The sequence below is a fragment of the Periplaneta americana genome, chromosome 13 (assembly GCF_040183065.1).
Source record: "Periplaneta americana isolate PAMFEO1 chromosome 13, P.americana_PAMFEO1_priV1, whole genome shotgun sequence".
Lineage (NCBI taxonomy): Eukaryota > Metazoa > Arthropoda > Insecta > Blattodea > Blattidae > Periplaneta > Periplaneta americana.
The window spans coordinates 529,120-547,780 of record NC_091129.1 but is presented as its reverse complement, the minus strand read 5'-3'; the positions used below and the strand labels follow the sequence as shown (position 1 = coordinate 547,780).

The window sequence follows — 18,661 nt, the reverse complement described above, 5'->3', positions numbered from 1 at the left end:
TTATATGCTATACAAACAGCATTGTTAAGACATCTTGGCCCGTATTTCTACGCAGTAACCATTTTCGGCCCCACATTCTACTCTTTTTAATTTGATCCGTCTCCTCAGCGTTCAAAGTTAGCAAAATAGCAAAGGCTGCTAAACGTCTTCTTCGTACAGCTTCCATATTTGATGTTTACAAATCGTATCGCGCCAGCATCTCCAACTTCCAAACTGGGATCCAGCCAAAGAGTTTGTAATATTTCAAACTCTTTTGATCCAGCATGCAAGGCAGCTCTCTCCGTGTGAACGAAAACCATCACCACCACGGCACCCAGCCTGCTAGCCACCTTGGAATCCATCACAGAAACACGCACCGTCTGAACCAGGCTTAACTTTTAACTTGAACAAAAATACAGTCACTATTGTCAGCTTTAGTGTTACCGCCATCTAGCGCCAAAAGATTCTATTAATACGAAAACTGTAACACGACTGCCTCCTGGTGAGTGAAATTCTAACTACTTACTCAAGTGGAAGCTTTTGATGGTTGGGCTCTAGACGCAAGTCTTGAAATACGGGTCTGAAGTGGTTCCCTCGTAATGCCAATTCTGCCGCTCGGAGCGCTGATCCATCCTAAACATTCATAGTAGAACACTTAAATGACATTTGGGACATTTAAAGGACTCACCATTGGTTATTAAATGCTTCGTACAATATTTTATGGCTAATAGACGTAATTTCCAAACTTCTACGTCTCAATTATATTATAATAAAAGGCCGTCATTCTTGATATTAAAATATATTACATATAAACTAAGGTAGGCTACTACCTTTCTGTTGTTCAATTCATACACCGTACCTTTTCGGAAATATATTTTTTTTTTATTTTAGGTTATTTTACGACGCTTTATCAACAGCTTAGGTTATTTAGCGTCTGAATGAGATGAAGGTGATAATGCCATATTAAAAGATATTACATATAAACTAAGGTAGGCTACTACCTTTCTGTTGTTCAATTCATACACCGTACCTTTTCGGAAATATATTTTTTTTATTTTAGGTTATTTTACGACGCTTTATCAACAGCTTAGGTTATTTAGCGTCTGAATGAGATGAAGGTGATAATGCCGGTGAAATGAGTCCGGGGTCCACCACCGAAAGTTACCCAGCATTTGCTCATATTGGGTTGAGGGAAAACCCCGGAAAAAACCTCAACCAGGTAACTTGCCCCGACCGGGAATCGAACCCGGGCCTAATTGGTTTCGCGGCTAGACGCGCTAACCGTTATTCCACAGGCGTGGACTTTTGGAAATAATGAAAGAAACTTAATATATTTTACATGAACACTATAGTCTACCCTTTCCACGTATTCATTATTTTTATTATTATTATTATTATTATTATTATTATTCCAATGCATTAAGGTACTGTATTATATTCCATTTTCCTGACTTCATAATTTAATCATTTGTAAGTAGGCCTAACTTATCCCTTTCTTTTTTAAAAATATATTGACGTTGAAGCGTTGCGATTTTTACTAAAGCAAACAGCAGTCACAATACACGATTAGTACAAATATACGATTTTTCTTGCACAACTTGCAGTGGTGAAATACATATCTAATAGGCCTGCTGATTAACTACTTACAAATGGTTTTTAAGGAACCCGCAGGTTCATTGCCACCCTCACATGAGCCCACCACCATCGGTCCCTATCCTGAGCAAGATTCATCCAGTAGTGGGTAGTAATAGCAAATGCTATGATATTTTAGTGTGTGTAAACAGTTTTTAAATTAGACCATTTCCCAAAACATAAACAAATATCTCAGGAATCTCAGGGACAATATTTTTTAGAATTTGCCGCCCATAGGCGCATGCGCATCTGCTCTCCCTGATCCCCATTTCATTTATAGTAATGTCTGAATCTCGCTCCCTGAGCTGTTTTCTGTCGTCACTCATGACATGTCAATTTAATGAAAACAAAGTAAAATTTTCGGTACACCATGCAGTGGTAATTGTACTTTAACACAACGAATAATTGTAGTAATTATTATTTATTTATTTATTACTCGTAATGTCGTAATAATATTTGATTTGGCTTGGAGGATGAGGGGAGTACGTTACACTAAACTCAGCATGCTCAACATTAAAATCGCATTGCTGCGTGTGTTGTATCCTAAATAATGCAAATCTATATTCAGCAGTAATAATTAACCATTGTGGAATATTTCGCCACTATAAATGATGGTAAATCATACTCTTTTCCTCGACTAACACTACTGATTGCCTTAAGGCAAGACAAGCTAAGAACTATATTAATTTGATTTTGATGATGATGATGATAATAATAATAATAATAATAATAATAATAATAATAATAATGTCTGAAAGTAGCAGAACTGGTAGTTCACTTTCAGGACTTATAACAAATTAGAGGGAACGAAATCTGAAGGAAAAACACAGAACTGAAAACAACTTGCCAAAGTAAATGAATCATATGAACAATGTAGTTTGGAAGCAAAATTTTTAATTCAACAAATTCAGACTTTCGGGAAACATAACGATAATGTTTTTTAAAAGTCATTTTACTGTCTGATTTCACCTCATAAAGGAGCGATTTCGGACAGACATTGAAAAAGTATGAGTGTCCGAAATCACCCCGCTACATGGGGTGACACCAGACACTTTAAATTATTTAAAAAAAAATTATCTGATTACTATAAATATTAATTTCTTTGAAAAGTACATAACTAAAATATTTTCCCCACAATATACCATAATACTAAATCAAAATTTCGGTACACCATGAATAACCAGTTAAAAAGTATGCTAAATCCGTCCGATTTCACCTCATTTGCATTTGTATATCCTGAACTGAATAAATTATTGCGCTTCCTATTTACATTGTCAACTACCAACGAAGTTGTCTTCAATGAAGAGAATAAAAACATACCTTAAGTCAACAACGAACACTCAGAGACTGTGGAATTTGGCTGTTAACCACAGAAAAAGAAGAGAGTGAAAAACTTTTGAAGAATCTCGAATCCACAGTGAAAGCTTTTAGAGCTGTTGCATTGTGACAGATACACTTATAGCATGAGAGTTTATTCAAAATATATATTAGATATTTGTAAGAGTTGCAATTGATTTTCTCTTAATCTTATTTGTTATTTCCAGAATTTCGCATCTAATTGGTTCCAAAATTCGTTATGGCAATTGTCCTTTTTTTTACATAGGCATGTACTGTCCACCGGTTTTAGGAACCTAGAACTGCCACTGCTACGACTTAGTAAATTCAAAGTTTGGAAAGAGGTTTTTGCAAAAAGTATTTTGTTTTATAACAGTGATGGAAGTATACATTCGATCTGCTAATCCCATAGATGTAAATACAATGTTACATATGATTTTGTAGTGACTAAAACAATAAGGGAAGCAGGGACTGAATAAATTCATTTCCTTAAATGTTAGTCTCAGTTTAGACTAAACACACTTAAGGTCCACAATTACCCAGCAGTGGCCGGCCAATAAGAGTATTTTAAGTATTTGTAAGCATTTTGGACAAGACTGCTACTCATAAATAATCTCATTAGGACATTTTTAACTTTACTCACAGCAAAAAGTAACGGTAATTCAGGCTATAAATGCTGTAAAAAAACAAACTGCATATGAAGAGATCACCAAAGACCAAAAGTAAAAGTCACCGACTGGCTTTATCTAATTATCTCTGTTTCTCATAAGACAAGTGCTTGTTCAGGAACAACCTGCAAGTATTTATAAAAGTCATTATGTCAGAAGAAATGTTTCATATTCACCTTTACACACAAAACAGTTTAAGTTGTGTAAAAGGGAATGTTTTTGTTATTTTTATTTAAATTTTTCAGCCTTATTTCATTCAAACATTTTAAACTTAGGACCTATTTCGAAGCATCAGTCAGAGATGTGTACTTTCCTATTCGAGTAAACTATCCATGAGAATGTAACATGAAGATGCCTAATGATCAGATACAGCGACAAGACGTCACATCCCTTGGTTTATGGAGGAAGTGTAACAATGAGTTCAATGACTTCCATGCAACTGACATGCACCTAATGTTCAGTAGGTGGACTGAAAATCCATTGACTGCTAATGATATATTCACGTTTACGCAAGACACAACATTAAGACATCTGATAGCTAAAAGTACATTGAAAATATCCGACAGACTTATTTTCCTTCAAAGTAACAGTTCTCAAACATTGGTTAACAATTTTAGACAAGCCACCAGGAAAAAATACAAATAATAATAGCAGCTACTGCAACGGTAACATTCTAAAGAGAATGCTGCATTTAATAATGTTAATAAATTCAACATAACAGATAACAGTTCCACCAACCCAACAACAAGACAATTACGCAATGTCCCAACAATGTTTTGTTGTCATTGGGTTGGCGACACTACTATCTGTTGTTGTTGCATTTATTCACACTATTAAATCAGGTGTTCTTGTTGGGACACCCTTTAGACAGATAATTATTATTTTTTGTTCAGATTTACGATTTTCTGAACTTTAAGTTTTAAACCGTGCACAATACAAATCATCTTCATCATAATAACAGAAAATAAATATTGACAGCTTTGTAAAAATTCTAACGTTTACAACTAAGATAAGTAATTTAATACTTCTATTTTATATTTACCTCTTGATCTGACATAGGTAAGTGCTGAATAAAGCTATAAAAACACAAATTTAATAAACTATAGGGTTAGGAAAACAAATGCTGCAAATACTTATAACAAATTTTTGAACATCGCATTTCTTTCTTCGTAGCATCATGATTGGAAAATAGACCCACTGAAAGAGTTAACAATATACATGGAATCCTAGTCCATACGAAGAAACCTTTGGATTTGGAACACGTAACTATGTACACATAATTTTGCTCACATTTCATTTAGAAAACAAGTGTCGGTTCTCTGTTAGCATCAACATATAAAAATGATGTATTTGTAAGTCTTACAGTACAGTTTTCGATTCATATTTAGGAGATCTAGGTTTTCATTTATAAAACGTTATTTTTTGACAGATTCTCTTTGATAAATTTCTTCAGTCTAGAAAAATGCCCAATAATTATGTCTTCAAACTCTTTATATTTATAAATCATAATTATCATAGCACATCACTAAAATGTTCAAATTTCTATACTTGACAAAAGTAATTATATATGATATGATATATACAATCCCTTAAGCAATAACTCTCTTATACAAAATAAAACAGCGCCTGCACTCAGTATATGGCCATTTCTTTCCTTGAAACCGATTTAATTTTCTCCAAAGCCCATGTAAATATTCCCCCCCCCCCCCCTTTTGAATGGTCATCTCTGATTCCACAAATTTCACAGAGATTCACTTCTACTTGACAATCATCCATAGACTATTCTGAATCCCTAAGCAAGAATGAAGCACAGCTTAAAATGTTATAACAAACAGTTTCTAACAAATGCCACAGAATTGGAAGTGATACTTACACTGCCTGATCCAGCTCAAAGCTCAGTACTGCAATTGCACATGACATGAGGATACCAAAGATATATACAGGATGTCCTGTTATTGTACATTTTAATATGTGCATTGTGTTTTACATTTGAAAACAAAAAATGTCACATGAACTGTCTATGTGGCTTAGTTACAGAGAAAAGGTATTAATGAAAGATGTCGTTCCTAACTACGTCAATGTTTGTTGTTTCATAGCAAATGTCCACCACTACAATCGCAGGATAGGCGTGCCCGTCTTTGCCATGAACTCTTTGATTTCCGAAAAGAGAGGAGAGTTCCGAATGCCAGCACACAATCCACAATTGATTGCCACAAGTGACCTCAGATTGGAATTTCCAGCATAAACCACACAGACCTTTTAGATGACTAAATAACCAAAAATCACGAAGTATGAGATTTCATGATCTTGCCGACCATGGAACAGGGCCATTTCTCTGAATTCATTGTCCTGGAAATTACATGTCCAGACATTTGGGATAATGTGCATGAATTCAGTTGTGTCTACCCACAATAAGACTCATGTCAGTACGTACCTCATTAGAATTCTTGCCATCTTCCATTGTAAGGAACTCTGTAACTAAGCTGTATAGGCTGTATTTTTTTTGTTTGTTTACAGGTGTGTAATATCATTCACATGTTTAAGGTACAGAAAAACCAGTCATCTGTATTATACTCTGTATAGGTGAGTTAGGCAGCATTACTGCTCGTTACCTAACTAGCTGAAACTGGTTTATTTCAGTTCTCAAAATTCTGTCCTTCAGCCTGGTTACTAGGTCACGCCTTGCTAGATGATATCTATGGCAGAAGAAATACTGTGGCACATCAAGAATGTTTGGAAAAATATTCAGCTAAGCAGAAAGTAGAAGTATGAAACTATGTTTAATGATTTTTACATAAAAAATGCAATCAAATTTTCTGCATTATATCTTTGTTCTCTTTAATTAAAAGTTAGCTTGTAAGTGCATACACTCAGTCATCATTCCATATATAAGACCAATTTCCATACTTCACTTTAATTCAACAGATCAGTAGCCATACGCCTGAACAATGTCTGGCAGTTGTTTAAGACGAACTGAACCATACAATGGTCAGACTATGTAACGTACAAGACAGGGAGTAAGAGTGGTGCTCACCACATCAGAGTTCCCTGCCTTCTACACACTATGCACACATTTTAAGATCAAAACCTAAAACACCACTACAATGAAATGTTTGATTTAGACTGTGTTCGTTGACCTCAACACATTCCTGAAATGGAATGGATAATATATAAATTAATTTACAATTCCTCCAACAATCAGTATATCTGTATACAGAAATATATGCTTATAATATTATTCTTGTGTTCCTTTACACATGTATCACATACACATACAAGGTCCTACATTCATTTTGAACTTCATTTATGTCCACGGTCACTCTGTGCACACTATTTTCTACACATTTGGTTTTCTACCTCTCGGCTAACAAACCCGTAAAAATTTCGTTTGTCTAACAAATATGATAATTGATTATCACAATGATATATCCATGGTTGCCAGGTATCCCAATTTAGGTGGGATTCTCCTGATTTTCCTGGTGAAAACCCGAATCCTGATTAAAGCCAATTGGGATTGGTAAAAATTCCGATTTTACAGATATTAGAGCACATTTAAACAAATTAGCCTCTATTTCTAATTCCCCAATATTTATATTTATGTATTCACTCAAATGGCGACACTGTATAAGAAATGACTCAGACGATGTCAATAAGATGATGCTACTTGCAAGACGATACTTTCTACTGCAGTGTTGGTTAATCTGTTTCAATATCTGTCACTGTTCTCTGCTTTCAGTGGCAAAATGATACACCAATGACATTGTACGTGTTTTATAGTTCAGTGAACTATTTTTAAACATGGATTCGTCAGATAGTGAAACTACTGCAGTACTGGCTCCAAAAAAGAAACAAGAGTTGCAAAGTAAATTTAACAGTGAACGGTTAAAACATGTTTGTGGCTAATAAAGGGAGAGCTGATTACAGCGCTTACTGTACTGTGTGTCCTCGTATTTTAGTGTTTCTCAAGGAGCGAAAATGACATTAAAAAGCACGCGAACACTGCAAAACAGAAAAGTTCAATTCTACAGTCAGTTTCGAAACTGCAGAAGAAAGTAAGCTGTTATTGTACCGATCGTAGAGTGTAGCGATATCTGCCGACGCATCATTCAGGTCATAGTTATGTTTCTGGAGACTGTTCAGCTATTTATTTCCATACTCCAAAATTTTTAGAAATACACAGACGCAGACGCACAAAGACAACAAAAATGGTTCCTTGTGTACTTGATTCGAACTCAGCTGGACAACTCTCTATATTCTTATGTGTCTCCTGGTAGTGCGTTATTTTCCTTGCTAAGAAAGTGTTTGCACAAAAATTCTGTCATTTTATAGTAGTGAACGGCCTGCTTCAATTGTAGGAGGAATAAAAGAACAAGTTTGAACACGGCATCTTTTCCACTGAAGAGTGTGCCTCAGATAATAAAAGTGTTCTTGTTAAGCTGACTTGAACGCAGTAGCTTGTAACTGCTGCCTGTCAAACAAAGTCAGAAAGCAGGCAGCTAATGCTCCTCGAAATGACATAAAAATATACAAAAAGAGTAACAAAACTAAAATAGTTTTTTTTTTCTTTTGCTTGGATGGACATTGGGAGTGTCAGTAAATAGTGAAACACGTACCAACTTGGTGGTTATTTCTCGTTCTGTGATAAACTTTAAACCAATGAAGTCATACAGGAACACATAGGCTACCCAAGATGATTAGGGACTTTTTTGAGGAAGAGTTATCTTTGACTTAGGGGTTGGTAGTGGACACTGGTGGTTACTTAGCCTCTAAACTGCAATCTAATGAAACACTGACTTGTTTGACATTATGATCCTTCAAAGCCTCTCTGCAGCAAAAAGAGGAAAAGTCAATGGCGTCTAAATGAAGACCAAACTAAAATGAGAAGGGCTGCTTGCTTGCAGCATGCTACAGACTGCCTTAACACTTTGTGCAACGCTTTCACTGCTCGACAAACAGAGTCCATCTCTAAAATTCTTGGAAATAGCTTCTCGATACAAACTTAGAATTAACAAAGATGGAGGAATGTGTGAAATTAAACACATTTCTGAGGGAAGAAGAGGAGTTTTTCTGTCAACTAAAGCCCGATGAAAAGTGGGTCAAATTTTTTCATCTCTCTGGAAATTGTGAGAAACTGTTTAAGGTTGTGTGCTTCATGTTTTCTATAAGAAACAGTGTGTCAATGGTATAGCTAAAATAATGATGAAGATATACATGCTTAAAGTTTCGTTGACTAAGATAAGACTAACTTCTTTGTTTCATCTCTATGTCTTTTTTTCGTTTAAAAATTATTATAATGTTGTGATTATGATTTTACTTTTTATCATCTTAAAGTAAACTTATTATCACAGTGTAGTATACACAGTCGCGAAGCTCAATACGTAGTAAATATGCAAACATTAGATAGTTGCTCACCACTAGGATCGCTAATATCGCCTCATTACAGACAATGCAAAATAGTACCGTCACAGTCTATTGTTTCTAGCACCCTCAAAACTCAAGCTTCGTGACTGTATATAGTAGACTGTGCTATTATTGTGTGCACGGCCACTTGCCTTTAAAAAAGTGATTACAAATCGTACGATAAAATCTTTATAAATTTTTAACTTATAGCCACGTCACGCTATTTCTGGTGTGGCTCCTCCTCTTTGTTCATATCAAGTTGGCAGCATTGTTGCACATTCTATATATCTGCTTGCCACCAAGTAGGACAGTATATTAATTAACAGCTGTTTACTAAATGTGGCTGCATAACGTCATCAGCGGCCAATGACAAGATGCGTACATTTAAATGTAACCAAGCTGCAACATGACTGGCTGCCGAAAATAACAGCAGTGTGGCTATAGCTTCTGATATCCTGACAACCATGGCTACAAGCCTAAAACTCAACATCATGTTTAAATATACAAGTGAACAAGCAAGGGAGTGCTGATGATCTAAATGATCTCCTCTCGCATTCTATAAACAAGTTCGATCAGCCAATAACTTCAACAGTGACGGCTTTATTAACAAGTTTAGTACAGAAGATAATGCACTATTATAAAAAACATACATGTTTCTACACGTGAAAAATAAAATGTTTAAGATAAAGAAATGTAAATGCCTTTAGTCAACAACTAACTAATCACGTCTCAAGGCAAACAAGACCATAAAATGGCCACCTACTTAAATATCCTGTATGGTGTTCTTATGAATGATACATGTGGAATGTTTATTGCTAGTATTGCAATAAAAGGCTACTCAGAATCAGTGAGACACTGACATGGCAACAACAGAGGAGTATTCTGTCTCACAGCTTCTTCAGCTATCACAAATTTCACAGGAATTGACCCCTATTCCGTTCTGTGAGAAACCTTTGGCTACATAAGCTATGGAAGGATATACAAACATTTTCGACTGAAAAATTATTACTAAATGAAACCCAAGATCTCTTGAATGTGATGGAGGGTCATGAAACTTCCTCTGAATAACATATTTTTTAGAAAGTAAAATGAGTTATTTATGTTGATGATGATGATGATGATGACGATAACAACTATTGTGTGATCGCGTTTAAAAGGAAGATCTTTATTACAAGTGCAATACAATAACGACTTATGATACAGACAATATTTGTTCCAGACCCTTCTGAAATATATATCACATATCTGGGTTTCAGTCCGAATATAACATTAATCAGCGGTCTCGACTTCCAAATTCATTATTTACAAACTGAAACTTCACTTTTGAAATAAAAACTTTCTTTACAGATTTCAATCCCATGTGAAGTTCCAAAATCGCTATTTGATTAATCAGTTCTCTGAAGAAACCTAGCATGTCATCAAATGCTTGTATAACAACTATTTTGCTGTACAGACATCTAACTCACTGCAGCAGTACATTGCTCTCGTCCTTGTCTTGCAGTGACAGTTCCGGCTGTTTCTTTGAATTTCTCTTGGCACTGCTGGAGCGAGGGAAGAGTTTGCGTGCAGAGGAACGGACAAATGAGGGCAGCATGAGCTTGTCGTGCCGACGTGACGATGTCTTGTTACCGGTCCTGTGGTTGAACAATAAGCAAACCCATTTCACGCACATTACCTTTCCACCTAAAGATCCTCCACAAGGAAGCCTTAGGATTTCTTTCTAAGAAAAACATTTGCAATACTGTCTCACGGTTAAAGCTAACAGGTTCAATTGTTATAGCAGAATGACTATTTTCTAAGCACGCACGCACGCACGCACACACACACACACACACACACACACACACACACACACACACACACACACACACACACACACACACACACACACACACACACACAGATGATGATGATGTTTGTTGTTGTTTTCTAATGCCAGGCGTTTGACAAAGTCATTTGACCTCTTGCACTCCAATATTTTTCAAAGATATTATCATGCTCAGCACAGATTTTGAGGTGTTCCGAATCCATTTCTTGGTTTGAGTTGCATATGGGCAGTTAGGGGACTGATATATTCCAATTCTATGCAGGTGTTTGGCCAAACAATCATGGCCTGTTGCCAACCTAAATGCAGCTATAGACGATTTTCGTGGTAAATCGGGAATTAACTGTGGATTATGATGCAGAGAGTTCCATTCTTTCTCTTGAGATTGTGTTATAAAATTTTGTTTGTTGAAGTCTAAGTACGTAGATTTAATAAATCTTTTCACAGAGTAATACGTAGATTTAATAACAGGTCTGTAAGTAGCAGTGCTGCCCTTCTTTGCTAAAGCATCAGCATTCTCTTTTCCCAGGGTTCCACAATGGAATGGTATCCATTGGAATACAATTCTTTTATTGAGTGATATTAATTGAGAGAACTGTTTGAGATGAAGTTGCACACAGGTGTAATATGACTCATACCGCATAATTTTGCCACCATTTTACTTTTATCATATGAAAGACATTTTTGTAAAAGGTGCAAAGCTTCTCTGAAGATTCAGGTATCACAGATAATGTAGCAGAAATTTTGATTCACCTAACCTCAATGGACAGGTTCTGATTTCCTTTGGAATAACGAATTTTAGCATGGAGATAAACACACGCAGTATACAAGGTTAGTAGAGAATCTAGGGGCATGAAAGCAGATAATCGTCTATAGAAAGTATCCAAAATGCTGGCCATTTGCCATTGCACATCCTTGACAACAGCAAACCCACGATGTGCGAACTCGAACATTTACATGGTTCATGAGAAAGTTTCTGCAGTTAGGGTTGCAATATGTCCCAGATTTTCCAGGACCATGCCAGAATCGTGATCTGTATCTCAAAATTTCGAAAATAATTCTGAGGATGCATAAATGTCCGGTTTCCAGCAAAAAAAGAAAGAAAAGAAAAAATAATGCATTTAATTTCTTTCCACATGATTTTATTCTCTTCAATTTATGGGTATGGTAGCTCAAAAGAGTTACAAATAAAGTACATACAACATTGGATTTAAGCTCGCGATCAACTAGGTTCATGTTGAATGAAACAGGAATACCTACAACATTGGATTACTTCAGCAAATGCGTCATTCAAGGAAGTACTAACATGCATGGACCCAGATGATGAAAACGCAGCAGTAACATCTCAGTAATATGAGTTTTTTTTTTTCTTATTTATAACATTGTAACTCTTTTGGTTCCAAGTATTTTGTTTTAAAGTTTTAGGTTATTTTATATGTATTACATTGTCTAATGCAAGGAAGTTAATGCATTTTTGCTCCCTTTTTATTTCGCACATTTTAAAGAGAAAAGTAGAGTGTTCCAGATTTTCGCTTTTTAAATATAGCAACCCAAACAGCAATAACGAGAATACAGTAAATGAGCTCATCTTCAGTAGCTCTGCACAGATAGTGTCTACGGCGGCAAAGTAATTGGTCAAAATTTCCAACCCAGCACATGGAAACCTCTAGCTTGATCAAGAGTAAACGACATGTTTATGCCACTCTGCAAGATATTATATCCTACAGTTCATTTTGTAAAAAGTTAAACATTGGAGGAGGTAAAAGTTAAGCATGCCTACAATAATCCAAAGCCCACATGTTCACAGAGAGCTGTCAGTAGGCTGTATGTATGAGTTATTAATAGTTTGGCGCCATGCCTCATCCTGGAAAGTCTTGATCAACTTCCATGCAATATTTGGAGTGCTGTGCAGTAACATCCATGGCAAGGCACTCATGTACATCTAATTGAAGGCAATAAAAGTTTTCCTCTTAGGTGTCCAAAAGTTCCTGGTAGATTCTGAGGGGCTGTGTAGAATTTACATGGGCTTTACTATAAACGAATATTATATCAGTCCATTTATAGAAAACTCCATTACAGAAATTACAGAAAGTGATGGTTTCTCTAGATTGACGTCCACTGATCAAATAAAGAGAATGAACTACTTGATACTAGGACTTGCCTCCCCAGGGTGTGAGGTTGACTTTGATTGCATATGACGGCAGCTAAAAGTACAGTAGGAAAAGTAAGTGAATGATGTCAACAAAATATATGAGTATACAGCTGTAATTAAAATATATGTGTTACAAAAGGTCAATTTTCAGCAAAAAAAACACTGGGTAAATAAAAAATTCCATAATCACTTCTCATTCCGTAGGGCAAAGGCACTCAATGCTCTTACAACGTGTGTGTGTGTGTGTTCATGCATGTGCTGCCATTGTTTTATTGTACATTCAGATAACATTGTTTTGAACACACCCATGAACTAAAATTTCTTTATTTCCAGTTATTTTGTTACTATTGCATTCTCAAAATTTGTCCTGAAGTAAGTATTTTGAAAACATTACACACTGGTTCATGTTAAAGTTTTTTGTTATGAGAGGTTCACAAGTATGATGATGTTTACTACCTCTACTAAATGCTAAGAACATAACATGTCGTACTTTTCTCAACAAATATGTAGCTTACCTGGACATCGCCACACTGTGACCTCACTCTCCTCCGGGCTCACACGACTGTCGATCTAAACGTGTCCTCATCAGACGTTCAGGATGTGAATACGCCAACTGGGAGAAGTCTCTTACAACATCATTAAACGTGTCATCTCCTGATGAACCAAGTTCTGATGCCTTCATCTGCTCATTTAAAAGGCCCAATCGCAGCCTGCACACGAAAACAGTAACACAAGACTGTACTACGACACAACAAGTTGTTCTCATCTCATCCAACAATGTCAAATATTAAGTATTCTAAAACTGCCTGTTCTGTGAAACATGTGCCATGAGAGTCTCACACAATTACTATCAGGAAAAGACGAAACAATGCACTATCATTCCCTTCTGAACCAGCAATGAGATTATACATAGGGCTGGGACTTCTACTTCGCCATTTAGAGCAATGATAAAGAATCATTGCATTGGGGTTATTACATTTGAATTTCAATTTACATATTTTGACACAATGCTTATGATTTCACATAAACTGCACATTTAAACGCTGCCTGCCTGGCTCTCTATCTGTCTGTTTACCAACCTACCTCACACGGCTTAATTATTTCTTTGCTGTGGTGTCAGACAACTGGCTTTTGAGAGTGAGAGAGCCGCAAATGTAACAAAACACGTTAAGGTCACTTGCACATGATCTTCATAATGAAGGCGCCATCATTAGACTGATTTGAAATAATCTGATAATACTTACACATATAAATTTCACTTCAAAATTATCATCATATGACTGTAATGCTTCTGTGTGCTTTTAGACAACTTTAGAAGTGTCGATTGTTTCACAATTGATCGTGTTCAATTACTTTATGATAGATTATATCAATTGCAGTATAAGATTACGCTCAAAATTTAAATATAACAAACTTAAGGAATTACATAAAAACTGTGGGTGTTCGACGAAAACGGATTTCATTTTTGCAGAGAGCATGAAAAAATCATTGAAAATGTCTCTTCTTCATGTAAAGCACCAAAACATGGCAACCCTGTGTAAGAAGTGAACAGAAATGGACATTTAGCAAATGCTATAGTGTACAGATTATGGATATTTAATTTCAGCAATGTGTCTGGTTTTTATGGCTCACCTTGTATGTGGAGAACATGACATGGTTACATACCCATAAATCGAAATTTAAACTTAGAAACTCTTGTTTTTGCACATGATTTGGCCTTATTAGCCACTTTTGAGGATGATTTACAGAAATCAATAATTTACAATTTAAAATTAATGGCAGACAAATACTTCAAGAAAATATCAACTGATAAAACAAAAGTAATGGCTTTCTGTGACATTTGGAAACAGCCGGCTCCAGAAAGTGAGGAATGAAGACATCCTACAAGAAGTAGAATATATTCATCTCTATGCACTTTTCAAAACATACAAAGGTGAGCCTGCCTGGAAAGAAATAAAAAATAGGTTGCAGCCGCCAAATTACTCTTCAAGGAACGACCACTCATATAAATTGAGGGAAAGAAGGCAGAGGACGGACACTGGAAAGTTTTCTTTCCTCAATCGTACTATCAGGGACTGGAATGCTTTACCTGCAGACTTACTAAAGGCTTTAGCAACAACCAAAAATGTATTTAAAAATAGGCTTAAGGACCTTACTAATAGACGGTAATTATACACAGTACTTAAAGGGTGTAAATGATATGTTGTTATTGAAGTGTTGTATCAGTGAAGAATTATGTTGTGTCAGTGAAGTGTGTTGTATCAGTGAAGAAGTATGTCGTGTCAGTGAAGTGTGCTGTGTAAGTGAAACGTGTTCCTGTCAGTGAAGCTGTATAGGTTATAGTGGCAGTGCAAAGTATTTGAACAGTGAAATGTTTTTGAAGTGTTAGTGAAATCAGGATAGAATCAGTGAAATGTGTTGTAGTTCCAGTGCAGTGAGTGAGTTGACAGCGAAATGAGTGTAATGTTGAAAGGTACTTGTGCAGATATGAACATATCATACTCGTGGGTTTTAGTTCGATCTTAGTTTTAAGATACAAATTAGAATATTTCAAATGTTATTTTAAGTGATCGTTTCATTTAATTTAGTATATTCCCTGTTGTTATTATTATTATTATTAGTATTATCATTAATTGTATTTTTAATTAATAAGTTTATTATTGTCATTATTGAGTGTAATTAGTTACCACTGCCACCGGGTATATACCCATTGCAGTGTGAATAAATACATACATACATCAAGATAACATATCCACTGACTGTCCAGAACACGTATCTCTAGAATGATCTTGAATTATAAGCCTTGAGGCAATAGATCATAAGAATGTCCTGTGAAGAGCTGGGTAGATCACAACAGTTCTTATACGACTATAAGTACTATTGGAAATCTGAAATGAAGCTTGCCAGTATGCGAGACGGACAAGATTATTATTAGAAATGAATGAATCATCTACAAGTTCATTATTAGTCAAAGCAATATAAAATCTGAAGAATAATTGCAAGGAGATATGTTTTTTTTTGTTTCTGCACCCTATAAAGCATATTCAAACTTTCAATTTCATAATCACATTTTTATGGCCTAATTTTCTGAAAGAATATCATGTCTAAGTATGCAAGGATTAACATGAATATTTAAAATGTTTAACTGATTTTGAAACTTCAGGCAGCTGCACCCTTTTTTTTTCTTTTTCCCTCAGAAGAGAGCCCGCAGACAAGCACTGCAGCCTTAGGCTTATTGTGCAACCTCCTTATATTGGAATGATTCTTGAAGTCCATTTAGGATCGCTATTCAAGCACATGATTCACTGTATCATTGCATCGATTCAGCCACAGCACCCAGACCTGATCCTCAGCCTCCAGTGATGTTGTCCTGCGGCCTCCTCAGATTGGTGACATCTGTTCGTAATTCATGTGCTTGAATCTGCTGCATCCTCAACCAGAAGAACATGTCACAACTCACCAAGGCACCATCTGTCCGAAGAAGCTGCACTACCCCGGTCACCAACTTACTTACTTACTTATTGGCTTTTAAGGAACCCGGAGGTTCATTGCCGCCCTCACATAAGCCTGCCATTGGTCCCTATACTGAGCAAGATTAATCCATTCTCTACCATCATATCCCACCTACCTCAAATCCATTTTAATATCATCTTCCCATCTACGTCTCAGTCTCCCCAAAGGTCTTTTTCCCTCCGGCCTCCCAACTAACACTCTATATGCATTTCTGGATTCGCCCATACATGCTACATGCCCTGCCCATCTCAAACGTCAGGATTTAATGTTCCTAATTATGTCAGGTGAAGAATATAATGCGTGCAGTTCTGTGTTGTGTAACTTTCTCCATTTTCCTGTAACTTCACCCCTCTTAGCCCCAAATATTTTCCTAAGCACCTTATTCTCAAACACCCTTAACCTATTTTCCTCTCTCAAAGTGAGACTCCAAGTTTCACAACCATAAAGAACAACCGGTAATATAACTGTTTTATAAATTCTAACTTTCAGATTTTTTGACAGCAGACTGGATGATAAAAGCTTCTCAACCGAATAATAACAGGCATTTCCCATATTTATTCTGTGTTTAATTTCCTCCCGAGTATCATTTATATTTGTTACTGTTGCTCCCAGGTATTTGAATTTTTCCACCTCTTCAAAAGCTAAATTTCCAATTTTTATATGTCTATTTCGTACAATATTCTCGTCACAAGACATAATCATATACTTTGTCTTTTCGGGATTTACTTCCAAATTTATCTCTTTACTTGCTTCCAGTAAAATTCCCGTGTTTTCCCTAATTGTTTGTGGATTTTCTCCTAACATATTCACGTCATCCGCATAGACAAGAAGCTGATGTAACCCGTTCAATTCCAAACCCTCTCTGTTATCCTGGACTTTCCTAATGGCATACTCTAGAGCAAAGTTAAAAAGTAAAGGTGATGGTGCATCTCCTTGCTTCAGCCCACAGTGAATTTGAAACGCATCTGACAGAAACTGACCTATACGGGCTCTGCTGTACATTTCACTGAGACACATTTTAATTAATCGAATTAGTATCTTGGGAATACCAAATTCAACCCCGGTCATCAACAGTCCACTTAAAAGCCCCTGCGGCTCTGCAACTCCTGCAGACAGATGCCGCCTATAAGAAGATCCTGGAACTACATCCGCCATGTCCTCCTGGTCCACTTACAACTATTAATGGAATGATACTAATGAAGGCGAAAGGAGTCCGAGCTCCAACGCCGAAAGTTACCCAGCAATTCTGCTTCGAGTGGTCGAGGGAAAACCTCAGAAAAAAAACCCCCAACCAGGATTTGAACCCGGGCCCCCCCTCATTTCACGGCTCACAATTTCTTAAAATATATCATATCTTTCTTTATCTCCATTTTTTTGCAAATCGGAAAGTAAAATAAATGAATATGGTGCAAACTCAATGTCCATTTATGGAAAATCCCATGACACAGAGCTTAGGCCTACTTACAACGTAACAATATCTGCATTTGCTTCTTTGACTGCAATGGCCAGAGGTTCCGTTCCTTCAGAATCTTTGAGATGCTGATTGGCTCTGTGCTTTAAGAGGAGACACACCTGTGCAGTGTGACCTACAACAAAGTCAACATTCATAATTAATAACTTCCAAAATCTTTTTAAAAACACACAGTGGATTTTGAAGGCGCAGAGACGATATATATTCCATTGTATGCCAAATCTGTCATAGCACTTAAGACTGTTGAATTATCACAGTGTTTCACTCATAGGATTAAACTACATGGAATCCTACTACACACAACACGCATAACTCATTTTTTAAGAAAAGTGGACAAAGCTGGTTCTTTCCTTGTACCCTTCTCTGTTCTGTCCCTTTCTCCTGCTTCTGTCTGGAATCTCTGTCCTACCCTTTCCTCAACTGCAATGTATTTTGTCTGTCTAACCATAACAATCAGGATTTGTGCAGGTCTGTAAGCAGTGTAATCCACATGCTCTTGGGCAATTTTCCACGCATAATTGTATAATTTATAAAATAAATATATTAATTATACAAATAAATACATAAATACGTAAGTACATAAATAAATCAATGAATTTCAAGTGATGTTTTAATATAACATGACAGACAACGATTCACAGTCACACTGACATGCTGGATATTGCTCACTAAATATCGAAAATAAA

At 36.2% G+C, this 18,661-nt stretch overlaps 1 protein-coding gene across 2 annotated transcripts in view; it reads right to left on the bottom strand.

Moving 5' to 3' along the window:
* Positions 1-13,506: 13,506 nt before the first annotated feature.
* The window catches only part of CenB1A (Centaurin beta 1A), a 72,346-nt gene continuing 67,191 nt past the window's right edge, over positions 13,507-18,661 (bottom strand). For both annotated transcript variants that reach the window (XM_069842803.1, XM_069842804.1), the window contains 2 exons: positions 17,970-18,090; positions 13,507-13,701 (listed from right to left, as the gene is read on the bottom strand). In XM_069842803.1, coding sequence (XP_069698904.1) covers positions 13,530-13,701; positions 17,970-18,090 — 293 coding nt within the window. In that variant the 3' untranslated portion in view covers positions 13,507-13,529. The remainder of the gene's footprint in view (positions 13,702-17,969; positions 18,091-18,661) is intronic.